At 38.9% G+C, this 15,158-nt stretch overlaps 1 protein-coding gene across 1 annotated transcript in view; it reads left to right on the top strand.

Moving 5' to 3' along the window:
- fam184b (family with sequence similarity 184 member B) overlaps positions 1 to 15,158 on the top strand; it is a 47,594-nt gene that overhangs the window by 30,871 nt on the left and 1,565 nt on the right. The window contains exons 8-18 of the mRNA XM_082164361.1: positions 3,775 to 3,954; positions 4,259 to 4,365; positions 6,289 to 6,406; positions 6,481 to 6,663; positions 6,981 to 7,197; positions 11,035 to 11,165; positions 11,263 to 11,426; positions 13,165 to 13,329; positions 14,051 to 14,159; positions 14,251 to 14,355; positions 14,484 to 14,740. Of these exons, the coding sequence (XP_082020487.1) occupies positions 3,775 to 3,954; positions 4,259 to 4,365; positions 6,289 to 6,406; positions 6,481 to 6,663; positions 6,981 to 7,197; positions 11,035 to 11,165; positions 11,263 to 11,426; positions 13,165 to 13,329; positions 14,051 to 14,159; positions 14,251 to 14,355; positions 14,484 to 14,740 (1,736 nt within the window). The remainder of the gene's footprint in view (positions 1 to 3,774; positions 3,955 to 4,258; positions 4,366 to 6,288; positions 6,407 to 6,480; positions 6,664 to 6,980; positions 7,198 to 11,034; positions 11,166 to 11,262; positions 11,427 to 13,164; positions 13,330 to 14,050; positions 14,160 to 14,250; positions 14,356 to 14,483; positions 14,741 to 15,158) is intronic.

Below are 15,158 nucleotides of genomic sequence, written 5' to 3'. Positions count from 1 at the left end.
AATAACACAGAACATTTTTTTTGTCCTTTTCTTATCCTCTCAAAAACCAAAACAGTCTTAGATATGTTTGCATAACATTGCTGACCTACTAATGAATCAGGTCACCGCAAATAACTTGAACTATATACATTTCAAGCTCTTTCAAAGTGCTTTGAGGTTCAGGCAAAGGGAACAGGCTCAGTCCTTCTGCTTAAATACACAGAGACAGACTAAGAGGCCCAGAGCACTCCACATGACCATGATAAATGAGAAAACATAAAGAACATTTGTAGTGCCCAAGGCAGAGGGCTTCATCTAATGCTTCATGTACTCTGCCAGCAGGCTTGGAACTGGGTTATGATAACGAAGTAGTATACTTAATAAGTGATAGCTTGGAATGATACTGTTGTTTCAGTGCTGTGTCGCAGAGAAGCAAGCCTCATCAAAGTTTCTATATCAGGAGACCATTTGTCAAGTCATGTCAAATGTCTGGATTGTAGCGGTGGTAGAGGCTAATGATCTAAGTTGGTTACCAAAAGGTTGTAGGTTCAAATCCCACAATGGACAGTCCTTGCCTGACTGTTTGTTTCAAACAGTTTGTTTCAATAAATCAATGTTTCATTGTGCCTTTTATGTCACCACATCTTCCCAGACATACTGTGACATTTTACTAACTTTAAACACGGTCCTTAAGTTTGCGTGTATTAAACAATTGCAAATTTGCTAGTACACCCCAAAAAATGATCTATTAAATTGATCTGCTTAAGCTAATCTACTAACCAGTGGTGTAAAGCTGACTTGAGCTGACTGCATATGGATACTATACAGATCTGTTCAGAATTACTAAGCACATCAAAAATACTAAACACATGAACATTTAATTTGTATTAATTAACTAGTGAGATGCTGGTTTGCTTTATCCAGCCCCTAGTACTGGCAAGGGGCGATACAATAATCACCCTTTTCTGATTATATTTTAGGATGCTGACTGGCAAAAATGTTTGTCATATCTTGAATATGTTTCAATCGTGAATCGGCAATTGGCTAAACTGCTTTTACAGACCTTCCTCCTGTGGGCTATTTCTCCATCCCCCCAGAGTTGAACTTGGCAGGGGAGACATATAGGGAAAGCATATATTTTGCACAGATGATTGTTTTTCATATCGTATTAATATAAATTTATAATAATAATAATAATTATTATTATTATTATGATTATTATTGTTATTATTTTGTGTGTGTGGTTCAGGGAGGGTGGTAGCCTGGTCCTACCAGACTCTCGTACATTTCATTTGTACAGTACTGAAGGAAAATGAAAATTGTATGGAAGTATGCAGGAGGGCGGAGCCAGGCTAGGAGGGTGGCACCCTAGCGCCCTATATTGGCCAGATGCCACTGGGTGGCACTGTGCCGAAACTGTGCAGGTACCCTCAGGTCGTGGCTGTCATAACCAAGTTTGGTCTGAATACGTTTAAGCGTTTCAGAGAAATAGCCTGACATTCACTTTGGCGTGCTCTTCCTAAAATTCGTTTGCAAGTTATTTAAACACAGTTTGACTAATCAACTAGAATTCCATGTGCTTTTGTTGGCTTGGTCTGAAGATGATCTGATTCTTTTTCATGAAAATCAGACAAACGGTATGTTCTAAAAAGTAGGTTTGTTGAAAAAAATTTAAAATTCATGATGGAAATGATACCATAGGGTGCAATTGACCGTTTGCAAAGACCCGCCCCCTTTAGTTACTGTTGCGATGTCCGACAAGCCACGCTGCTCTCACGCCCCACCATGTTCTCACGCAGTGAAAAATACGGAGCATAGAGGAAACTGACAACGCGCTGATAGACTGGACAGAGCAGGTTACGTTTGATATGAAACAAAGTCTCATCTTTCAAATTTTGTCATTTTTTAAAAGAAATTTAAACAATAAATACCGTTTTGTGGCCCTTGAATGTATCGTGACAGCTCGCTATAGCACCTCAGTTAAAGCTGCTCGTGAACCGATCATCTCTTGCTTCTAGTTAATTTATAGCATCAAATAGTCATGAATGAACAAGAAGGAATGTTGTTTTAACTGCGGAAAGACGTCAGTCTTTTTCAAGTTCAAATCCTCTACTAACTCTCCTGACTGCTTTGTCGGACAAAAATGGCGGATGGCGGATTATGATTGGTCAGATCGCCTGTCAATCAAAACTTCCTGCGAAGGGTCAATTGAATCCTCAGGAAAAAAATTATTTTGTTTCTAGCCCTTATGGTTCAAAAGATACATGAGGGCAAATTTGGACAGTTGGTTGTGCTAGATGGATTGAGTTAGAGACTCTAAAATTGCTTTGGTTAACGTTCAGACTGTCCTCTATCTGTGTGCCAAACTTTTTACCATATGGTTCAACGGCTGCCATAGACTTCATTGGCACCAATGCAGATTAAATAGCACCTGCAAAGTGATTTATGAATCCTGAAAGCAATTTCACAAATGGTAACTTTGTGAGCAAATTAACAGGACTGAAAAGCGGGTAATCTGATTCACGCTGTGCACCATGCTGTCACTTTGGCAAAACTTTGAGAATGAAGAACACACAGTGTGACAGTACTGCTGAATTGCTGACATTAATGTGATAATAAATTATCCTCATGAGCAATTGTTTTATTAGAAATGAACTTGCAGTTCTCATTGCTGTGATTCAATGTTTAACTGGCGGTTCTCTTTTGTTGGACCTGCAATCCACAACCCTATGGGAACAAGAATGGGACATGACCCACTAACTGAGAATCACTGCTACACACAGATGACTCAATTTCCTGTGACACCTTACTGAGCTTATAAAAATTTTGTTTATCAACAAAATCCCTGAACGGGCCATCAGGCTTCTTCGTTGTACCTTTTACAATGTACAGTGACATATGTGCTTGCCCTGCATTTTTTACTACACACTTAGACATTTAGACACTACTACTGCAATTCATATATAATACATTTGTTGGATTTTTTCAGTGTAATACACACTAGTTTTGTACACTACCGTTCAAACGTTTGGGGGCAATACATTTTTTATGTTTTATTTTTGAAAGAAGTCTTTTATTTCCACAAGATTATTTGTTCAAAATACACTAAAAACAATAATATAGTGTAATATGTTTACAGTTTAAATGAACTGTTTTCTATTTTAATTTATTTTAAAATGTAATTTATTTCTGTGATGGCAAAGCTGAATTTTTAGCATCATTACTCCAGTCTTCAGTGTCACATGATCCTTCAGAAATCATTCTAATATGCTGATTTGCTGCTCAGTTAACTTTATTTTTTTATTATCACAGAAACTGTTTTCAGGGTCCCTTCAAGGTCAAAAGAACAGTATTTATTTGATATAAAAATACATTATAACATCAATTAATTACATACATCCTTGCTGAATAAGAAAAATATTTCTTAAAAAAAAAAAAAAGAGAGAAAATCTTATGGGCCCCAAACTTTTTAATGGTAGTATAAGATAATTACAAATCACAGGAAATGTTTATATAAATGTATTTTTGCGACAACATTACTGGTAACTGAGTGTAGTGGGAAACCAATTTACTCTAGCTACTGAACTAGAAGTCAGATTGAAATACACCCTATAACAATCTCGTAAAAGACTCCTAACCTCATGTTGCTCTAGATAAAGATTGTATTATTCTATTCTAACTGAAGTTGATTTTCTTTGTATGGCTCACATGAATTTTATTTCACCCCTGAGTGGTTTCCACATGCTAATATGGTTCTTATGAATGTTTCCTGATCTGTGTTTTCTTGGCTTGCAGATGGCGAAATTGGAGGGGGTGATTCAAACGCTGGAGAAAGAAAGAGAAGAGGAGGAGGAAAGGGCAAAAGAGAGAGAGAAGGAGTGCGCAGAGGTGGAGCGGCAGTCGGCATATGGCCTGGAGTGTGTACGAGTGAAAGAAGAACTGGAAAACATGCACAGGAGTATGCAGCAAATACAGGTTCTCGCTCCAGTTTGCTCAACACACACTTCCATCTGACATGAGGACAGCGTGTCAGGGATGTCCCTTTCCATTACTGCACAGCTCTATCACACATTCTCACAAGCACACACAGATCTGCAAATCCCCTATGGCAGCACTAGGTTCTGCTGATCTCAGCAGATCTGTGCCGCCCAAAGGAAAGAAAGACATCAACATTCACCTAGCAACCAGTCTACTTCTTTTTCTCCCTTAAATCATGGATCTATCCTTCCATCCATGAATCCATCTATCCTTGTCCTCCTTCTTTTTATGTGTCCCACAGGAGGAGTTTGCTGCACAGAAGGAAGTGTTACAGGCAGAGATTTCTGCTCTACAGCAAGAGAGAGACATTCTACAACAGTCCAATCATGGTATAGAGGAGAGAATCAGGTGTGTCTCAACAACAATGAGACAAGATCATTTCAGTCGATTCAAATATTTAATTGATACTTTTTTATTACGTGAAACAAACGAATTTGAAGCATGTAAGCAGCACTGACACCGCAAGGCAAACTGCACCTCTGCAACTGCATCTCAGTGTTGTACAGCACTTTAGGTCAATCGATCAGTAAAAGTAAATTTAACAGAAGGCTAAAATGTTATTTTTTGTAACATTTTGGATGGATTCCCCCAACCACCTGCACACAAAAAATCGATCGTTCTGCACGAATTGCCTAGGCTATGTGACGTATAGCATCAAAGCTAATAAATTCTACAACTTTGTAACAATATTCTAAGTAAACTTTATAGTTACCTATGCAATGTGCGGAATATCGGATATCAGTAAAACACCTCGTCAAATTATAGCTATTTGAAAGGATTATTGCCGCTTCAATTTTTTTCTAGTACTTATTTCTATTTAAATGTCAGAAACATAAAATAAACATGGTTGAAAACACTGAACAGTTGTGATGTATGACAAGCGCTAAACGCGTCTGTCTCATGCTCAGCGCCTGCTAAAGAGCAAATGCAGCTTTGAATTTAGCGTTTGATGACGTGACACACAGAATGTTCTCATCACATCGGTGTGATTATATTTTTTATGAAAATCGTGATACATTTTTCAGGATTATTCGATGAATAGATCATTTTAAAGAACAGTATTTATTTGAAAAAGAAATCTTTTGTAACAATTTCAAAAAAGTCTTTACTCTCACTTTTGATCAATTTAATGCATATTTGTAGCCTGGCTAACGTCAGACCTCTTTCTCATTGAGACGTGGTCTGGGAACCACATGTTCATTTTCTCGTATTTGAGGCGTGGTTTACGAATGCCCAGAGCCGTTTATTGGGCGCTACGAATGTCTATCAAATGCGCCTCTACGTACCTCATAGCCAATCGTTTCAATTATACCAGATGACGTATGTAGAGCGACAGAAATTCGACGAGGAAGAAGACGAAATAAACTTGCGTTCTAAACTACTTAGAACACTATCTAAGGCTGCATTGAAAGGTAACTTCGCGTCTGATGCCATGTTAGATCCATAGATATAAACAAACTGCTTCGGTGTGTCGCATAGACGTCGTCATCGTCTTGCTGCTCCCTCCCCGTTCTGTGATTGGTTCCCTCACTGAGGCGAAAATCTGGTCCATGGAATCCAGGCTGCCTAGCAGTGTGAATAAAATCGCGCTGCGTGCAAGGCAGCATGGGGAAACCCAGGCTAGCATATTTGGTAAATAAAAGATTCATTTCATTAAAAAAATACAAATCTTACTGACCCCAAACTTTTGAAAGGCTGTATCATTGTGTGTAAATCATTGTGTAAAAAGGGCAGTGGTGTAGTGGAAGCCATATGCACGTATCTCTATACCTTCTTGTTTAGCTGCTCCAAAAGTCCATAGTCTATGGTTGTGTAGCTTCCCCTTAAACTGTTTGCCATGATGTTTTGTGAAACTCGCGATTCTTTGTTGTAATCGGTGCATTATCACTTCTGTCATTCTACCTTTCCCCACCCTTAACAACTTACTCGTAGTTAACAGGCGTCAGGGAAGCTTGTCAGTGAGTGGAGACACTCACGCTTAAGCAGTGCCAGCTAAAAATGACTTCAATGTCTCGTTGTGTGTGGGAGAGAGAGCAGGAGAAAAAGACAGAGCGTGCGGTCTACAGATCAGTGCTTTTTAAAACTGTTTGATGCCAAGGACCTCCAAAATATAGGAAACCACTTTTTTGTTAGGACTACACCACTGGTAGAGGGTGTAGTATTATTTACTAGAATGTGTGTGTGTGTGTGTGTGTGTGTGTGTGTGTGTGTGTGTGTGTGTGTGTGTGTGTGTGTGTGTGTGTGTGTGTGTGTGTGTGTGTGTGTGTGTAGGCTACAGTTTGAGAAGCAGTTCTCTGATCAGATCGTGGAACTGAAGAGAGAAAGAGAAGAAGAGATCAGAAAGCTGAACCAACAGTGGCAACACAGAGTAGAAGAACTGCAGATACAGGTAACACACAATGTTAGTTTCCTCAGACGGTCAGATCCATCATACACACATTATTTTTCCATCTCTGTGTGTAGTTGGAGGAGAGGAGAGCACTCTCTGAGAAGTTGGAAGGAGAGAGAGAGAGACGTTATGCCAATGGAGAGATGGAAAGAATGAAGCAGGAGATCCAAAAGACAAGAGATATGAACAGTTCACTCAGATCTCAGCTTCACTCCACCATTCAGGAGAAAGAGAGACTGATAAGGCAGCAGTTACAGGTGCGTATACACTAGTGATGTCAGGATATTCAAATATTGATCATGATTAATAATATAATTATCATCATTATTATAACAGAGATTAACGTTAAAGGGGTTTCCATTCATTGGAACACAAGAGGATGTTTTGAAAAATGCCTAGGTTTTTTCTTCTTCTTCTGTATAATCAAAGTAAATGGTCCAATGATGTTTTGGACCCCATTGACTGATATTGTGTGGACAAAAACAGTTGGAATTATGACAGAACACAGACACAACTGTGGAAAGAACTCTTCATGTTGTTAATTTTGTGTTGTCTTTGTATCTGTGTACTGTAGGTGGTAAAAGAGGAAGATGAGGATGAGGAGGATGGAAAGGCTACAGAAGAGAGGGAAGAGGAGAGGGAAAAGTGGAGGTGGCGTGAACGAGAGGAGGAGTTGTTGCGTGTGGAGAGGTTAAATCACCAGCGTGCTCTTCAGGCCCTGGAAACACAAGCCAATGAAGAACTTCAGTCAGAGAGACAACGCTTACTCACTCAGCACAAACTACAGCTGGGTAACCATCACACCTCATACAGAATGTTTTTTGCAAACCTCAAAGTAAAAATTTGGTATAAAACTTACTAAGAGAGAGTCTATCACACCAAAATGACAAGAACAATCTTTTTTATATCGAGCAAAACAGTGCCGATTGGCCTAAAGCTCTGGTTCTGGTTCTCATTCAGGGAGCTGGTACCCACTTATCAAACTACAGAGGGGGGTAGAGTAACCGTTTAATGATCTACAGCGAAGGATACATCTATGCTGCCTTGAAAAATCGGCGTTCAGGCTACGTTCAGACTGTCAGTCCAAATCCGATTATTTGTATATCCGATTGGAATTTCATCTAAAATTATTGACGTCCACACTGTGGATCGCAACTGTTCAGATCAGATTTGTGTGTCCATGCTGCCCTTTTTTTTTTCTGGAATATCTGCATTGGTTTCTATGGAAATGACGTTGCGTTGGTAGGAAACATGACAAAGGCTGCGTTCGAAACTACCCTATCATGCAATGACTTTGCAGGCAGCGTCTGCTCACGAAGGTACCTTACGAAACGGATTTCAGACAGACTTCTGAGTCAGCGTAACGGTTTAATGATCTACATCAAAATAGAGCGAGCTTTGGTGAAAACTAAGTGAATATTTAATTACTACAATAGTAGTTTCATCATAAGCAGAAATGTCATCTTAAGTGGAAAACGTTGTAAACTCGCGCTCGATCGGCCCAAAACCGGCATCCGACCAGCGCGGAAGGTCTTAACGTGTTCCTGTCCTTTTCTCGAGGCAAAGTATTTTTTGATTAAATGCAATACATTTGAATATGTATTCTCTCGTTATTTCATCTGACTCCATAAATGAAAAGGTTTTAATAATATCTGTGGATCATTAATTGTGAGCGAATGTTTGACTATTCATTTGAACTCTTTAATGAAAATAATGTCAAAGTCAGTTAGAATAATAAAATCTAACAATTTATTCTGTCAGGTAAAAGTATCATGCCAATTTCATAATCAATTCAAAGATAATCGATACAAAACATCAAATGCTCTGGGATAAAGAGAAAAGATGCAACCCAACATTAAGAAATACATGAGGCTGAGAGGTCTCACTCTCAGCCTCACGGGCTAATCTGAGGTACAGAAAAGGCCCTGAACCCTTTGCTACATTTCATTATATAGTCAGGACCTTTTTCACTTGGAAACATGTACTAACAAAAGAAATTTGCATTCAGAGGTTACATCTTTTGGGGGGGTGTGACCATTTGTCAGGAGATCACATTCCATTGTATGTCAGTTATCTTTAAACTCTTAAAAACCTTATTACCTTGTGTTTTACTTATTTGGAAATGAGACATTTGTACCAGTCACACTGTGACATTTTAAATGATACCAAACATGAAAAATACTCTGTGATAATCATTCACATTAAACTATACATTTTCTTGGGTGAATTCAGGTGATCTGAGCCTGAAAGAGAGGGGGTGAGGGAGAAGGGAATGAAATGTATATTAGGATGACTCGGAGGTGAGACTTTCATCTCGATAGTGCACGAGGGCTAGTTCACATGTTAATTTCCAGAGAGGTCCTTTTGTCCTCTCAGGGTCTGGGTGCTCTTCAACCAGACTTGTCCGGCATTTCCTAATTTCTCAATTCTTACAACGTTGATAAAAAATTTACATTTACGCACAAACTGACGACCAGCCACAACTTTCAGACGCCATCTTTATTTTTCTAGCTCAACTGTCTCAGAATGGAAAGCACAGGATTGTGGGACATCAAAGGCAGTGAAGGATACATCTATGCTGCCTTCAAAAACCGATCAGATGAAGGTATCTCAGGAGACATGAAGTGAAGCTAACATTGGATTCGGACATGCCTTGATGCCTTCAGACCTTGGAATGCGTCTTCCTAAGGCAGCATGTATCAGTTTTTGGACGCAGCCAATGTGTAACCGCCGCTAATGTCTCCATTATATTGTCATTATCTGTTCGTCCGGCACTTTGCAACAACACAGCATTGTTTTGGCAGCGAATTTCAGCATGTTTCCTATAACAACGTCTAAAGTTTACATTTTACGTGGCGTGAGAAAGTCACATAAACCACGCAAAATCCGATCAGATCAGTCAGACTGAAACGAATTTCCAGAAATGCGATTTGAATATGATTTCAAACCACATATGGATTGAAAGCTTGAAACGGATTTGTAAAAAAACACGCACAACCATATCTAGAGTTTACAGAGAATGTTCTGAAAAAGAGAAAATATCCAGTGAGCGGCAGTTCTGTGGGTGAAGATGCCTTGTTGATGCCAGAGGTCAAGAGTAGAATGGCCAGACTGGTTTGAGCTGATAGAAAGGCAACAGTAACTTAATCGCTCGTTACAACCGAGGTATGCAGAACAGTATCTCTGTAGCTAAAGTAGCAGAAGACCAAACCGGGTGCCACTCCTGTCAGTTAAGAACAGGAAACTGATGCTACAGTTTGCACTGACTCCCCAAAACTGAATAAGAGAAGATTGGAAAAACGTTGCCTGGTCTGAAGGGCCTTGATTCCTGATGCAACATTCAGATGGTAGGGATCCATCCTGCCTTGTATCAGTGGTTCAGGCTGCTGGTGTAATGGTGTAGGGGATATTTTCTTGCTACACTTTGGGCCCCTTAGTATTAAGCTTTCATTTGAATTAATTAATTAAGCATCGTTAAAACGCCACAGCCTACCTGAGTATTGTTGCTGACTATGTCCAGCCTTGTATGACCACAGTGTACCATCTTCTGATGGCTACTTCCAGCAGGATAATGTGCCATGTCACAAAGCTCAAATCATCTCAAACTGGTTTCTTGAGCATGACACTGAATTCACTATACTCAAATGGCCTCCACAGTCTCCAGATCTCAATCCCATAGAGCACCTTTGGGATGTGATGGAATAGGAGTATGAAAATGAGAGCAGCTCTGTTTTTATAGCAGAAATATCAGAAATATCTTTGTGGGCCTTCAAATATTGTCTTTGAAACTGGGGGGCCTTGGAGTCAAAAAGGTTGAGGACCACTGGCCTCCTAAGGCAGAGCATATTGTCTAACACAACTCACATGAACAAAATATAACAAAATGACAGATACTGAATATTGTGCACTACATGCAGCTAATCAGAAACATATTAGAATTAAATTAGCATGGCTCACCAATTAAATGAAGAAGAGCACATATGTGCAATCATTTATCACATGTGTAAATTTTGTCAGTGTAGTTTTTGTCAAGATTTGGCAGTCCATGATAAACTTGTAATTTGAATGCTTGGCAAGGGCAAATCTTTTGACTTGTGGCATTTAATTTACATTTTTGTTGTATCAAAGGGTGTTGTTGTTGTTTTTATACGGATATTATCTAACTCATCCTTTAGCCTTATCTGCTATCATTAGAGACATGAAATGAAAATGAATGTTAATTAAAGGACTAAAATGGAGCATGATAAATGGAAAGTGCAGACAGAAAAGAAAAGCAGGATATCTTGGTCTGTTAAAAGGTTTATTCATATTATGCTGATAATATTCCCATAGCTCTACACTCTCACTTTAGTATATGTGAATGTTAATTAGAAAATGATGTGCCTGTAAACAACAACAGCAATGTGAAAGGTTTATAAAACAAGTTTGTGTGAAAAATAATGTTATTCCTTAAAATGAATTGATGATCATGCATTGCATTTTGCACTACAGCACCATCTAGTGCCACGACTCCTAAAGTAGAGCAGGACTAAAGACGGCGCATACGGTCACCTTTGTAAGCATGTCTGATCTAATGTATCTATCGACTGTGTTTGTGTGTGTGTGTGTGTGTGTTTGTGTGTGTATAGACAAGCAGAAGGCAGAGCTGACCCAGCAGCACACAGAGTGGGTGAGACAGGTCACCCAGAGACACATGCAGCAGATCGAAGACCTTCAGAACGAAATACACACACACACACAAATGATGGCCCTGCAGCAGGTATACACACAACACAACACAGACACACACACACACACACCATTACACTGTCTCAAGGGGTGAATCACTTCTCTCTCTCTCCCTGTCTCCTTCTCAGGATCTGAAGCAGCAAAACCGCTTACAATCACTAGAGAGACAGCTGGATGAGAAGAGCAGCGAGGTTCAGGAGCTAAAGAGAGAGAACGAAGATCTGAAAGAACGGATAAATGCAATGAGTGCACAAAGAGAGGAACAAGATGACCACAATCATAAACACAAGAGGTCAGTACCAAGATGACAACAAGCAAAATTACACACAGAAGATCAGTAACAAGATGACCTCAAACACGCACACAGACAGGAGGTCAATAACAAGATGACCACAAGCATACTCACACAGCAGTCAGTGATGAGAACTGATTGTTGCCTGTCTGCAAACATTTTTGTCCACATTGCTACTTATTCGGGTGAAGAATGGATTTGGAATTATTCCATACATTTTACACTACAGAAAATCCGCTCTTCACAAAGTTCAGCTAAAGATAAAAATTCTGTCATCAATTACTCACCCTCATGTCCTTCAAAAACACATAAGACTTCCGTTCATCTTCCGTTGACCATGTATGTGCGTTGATCAATGTTCATATATAAATAAAAGCCTTAAAGGGACAGTTCACCCGAATATTTAAATCCTGTCATTAATTACTCACCCTCATGTCGTTCCAAACCCGTAAGACCTTCTTTCATCGTCGGAACACAAATGAAGATATTTTTGATAGCTTTCTGTCCCTCCATAGACAGCAGTCATTGCAACTTTCAAGGCCCAGAAAGGTGTTAAAGACATAGTTAAAATAGTCCATGTGACTACAGTAGTTCAACCTTAATGTTATGAAGTGATGAGAATACTTTTTGTGCGAAAAAAAAACTTAAAATGGTGACTTTATTCAACAATCTCTTCACTTCCATGTCATTTCTTCCACTTCCATTCCATGTCTGTTGACGTATTGTAAACAGTGCAGCGCTTCTGGGTTCTACGGCTCATTATTGGCTAGCTCCTGGGTCATCACACACATGACCAGCGTCGGCCAATAGTGAGCCTACGTTCTGACGTCATTAAATCTGATCATCATATAAAGCGATTGAGTCTCTTCAGAAGACTTGGATTAAATCGATTCATATGGATTTCTTTAACAATGTATTTTTGAAACATCAAAATATTAGTGGAATGTCCATTCAATGGAGGGACAGAAATCACTCAGGTTTTATTAAAAGTATCTTTTGTGTTTCAAAGATGAACAAGTTTTATGGGTTTGGAACAATATGATGTAACAAAATAATGACAGAATTTTCATTGTTGGGTAAACTATCCCTTTGAACCTGCTGGTGTCAAACCTGGAAACACTAACATGAATGCCCTCATCAAGTAATGTTTTCTGAACAATAACAACTTGGCCTGGCAAGACTGGCAAACATCTTGGGCACTCTACACTTGAAGCGTGGGATGCAGAGATAAGATTTGCATTCCGTAGATCTTGTTGATGTGTACGTCGCTTTGCACAGTGGCCCGTTATTATCTAAAATAACATGATTTTATTTAATTAAATGCCATGTCGAATTGAATTGAATCTATTTAATAACTACTGGCTGTTGCATCAAAAGCATCTTGTGATGGCATAAAGAAGCTGGATTAAATTACCTGGATTTAAACCTGTTTTCAAAACTCGAAGGACTTGTAAATAAAGTTCGTAGGCAGGGTATGTACTGTAGTAACACTTACATCATTGTTCGCTCAGCCAGTTATGAGAGTTTGCAGATCTGCCAGCTGAGCACCTGCTCTACCCACAAACACCTGCACGTTTTTGGTGAAACAGTGATTTTATTTAGAACAAAGATGCCTGAACGTAAATGACCATCTTCATTTTTTCGTGATATTTAGGGGCGCGTAAATCTAATATCTGATATAGCTCTGCGTGCAAAGCAGAAAATGTGTGATGTTGATGTATTTGTATCTGACTTGCAGTTTCCCAGAGGAACGAGATGCAGCTGGTGAAGCGGATGGGTCAGATCACAGGAATAACATGGAGAGTGTGAAGAGAGAGCACAGAATGGAGATCCAGACCATAATATCAGACTTCAGCACCGCCCAAACACGACTACAGGCCCGCATAGTTGCCCTGGAAACAGAGTACCTACTCCTCCCACATCAATAATGCAAAACGCAAACCACACTTACATACAGAATTACCCCAAGCAAGACAATATATGTATTTTCGATGGCTCACGAGTCACGACTAGGATTTTCTACAGATTTCTACAGAATTGGAACACATCCTCTGCCCCTTTAATGCTAATTTATTCAATATAATGGCTAATTTGATAATAATTTTAGCTATAAAATTGTAGTACCTGTCCATTTAACTATATTTTACCACGCCTAACACTGTATCACATTACAGACTCATTATTGCTGATGTGAAAAAGTGCTGCTATAACCTGTACAAATACAGTACTAATACAAATACAAGGTTCTGTTCAAATTATTAATATTATCTGTATTAGAATGTCATATTATTTATGTATGACACTGTTTTACTGTCAAATTGAAATCTAAAATAGGATTTTAAGTATAAACTTAACATGAGAATAAAGACATCATTTTTGTGAATATTCTTAAAATGAGAGGAATAAAGATGTAATATTGCATGAATAAAGTAGAATAATTCTTGTGTAAGTCCTATTTTGAGATTATTCTTGAAACATTTAGATTTTTTTTCTCAAGATCTTTTTTTTTCTTTGATATTTTTACTAAAACACAATTGTATTCAAGCCATACATTTAATTTAGTAATGTTGCATTTATTTAATCTTTGTATGTCTGTTTTATGTGCTTGTATTTTCTGTTTGTAGGTTGAGAGAAAGGGAAGAAAGAGGAAAGAGAAGAGTAGAAGATCTGCACACCATTGCTAAACTACAGGACAAGCTAAGCGAGAGAGACCAACTCATCAAAAGTCTAGTGGTTAGACACGCATGCACACATGGGAGACACAGGATACTCATACTCTTGTGTCTCTTCATCTCTCTTGAATTAATTTCTCTTTCTATTTCAGGAGGATCTCCACCAGCTATCCCAGCATCCAACTCTCTGCGGCGATGAAATATTGAAGCCTTATGACTCCAGGACACAAGCAGGAACCCTCACACCTACTATGAAGGTAGCACACATACACACTGCTCCAAACCCCACACAACACTGAATTTCCAAAACCAATTCAAGTTTCATACAATAACTGAGAAAGGATGTTTATTGAAGCTCAGGATTTAATCTATCTTCTATATATAGAAAAAGGGGGTTGAGGAAACTAGCATCCCGAACCTCTGCTCATACGATGGGGGGTCACCCAAGCCCAAATGCTCACCAGTTATTGAGCGTGGATTACCCAGTGTGGAACAGAGCGGGCGAGGGACCCCCCTAACAAGGACACACACCCCCACCTCCCCTCATGCTGAACACAGAGCCTCTATCAGACACAGCCGCCCACCTTCACAAGAGGTGCGACATCAGTCCCAGCTTAAAATGAACTACAACCAGCACATCAGGTAAGCTCCCGCATACCCGCAGTCCTAGATCTAACCAGCCAATCCTGAACGTAATCTCCTTTGCTTTTTAAAAACCGTTTTGTCTTTTTGAGGTAGATTAATACAAATCTCAACATATGAAGTTTGTTCTTATTGAGAATTATTGATGGCTATTTCATTTCATGAAAATGCCAAATGCATAAATGTGATGAATAATATGCAATTATGTAGACTCATTTATCCAAAGTAATAATTATTAAAAATATTTTTTTTAGGTGTAATTCAGGGTTGCCAGGTCTGACATAACAATAATAACAGGTTTCGAATGGTTATTGGGATGTATTAACTCAAACTAAAACTATAAAAAAAAAAATTGTCAATCAAAATAAAGCTAATCACATAATGTTACTAAAACTTAGGTAACACTTTATTTAATGGT

This window comes from Leuciscus leuciscus, assembly GCF_965113295.1.
Source record: "Leuciscus leuciscus genome assembly, chromosome: 3".
In the NCBI taxonomy this organism is placed as follows: Eukaryota; Metazoa; Chordata; class Actinopteri; order Cypriniformes; family Leuciscidae; genus Leuciscus; species Leuciscus leuciscus.
Note: the sequence above shows the minus strand (reverse complement) of the source record. Positions and strands in the feature narration are given on the sequence as shown.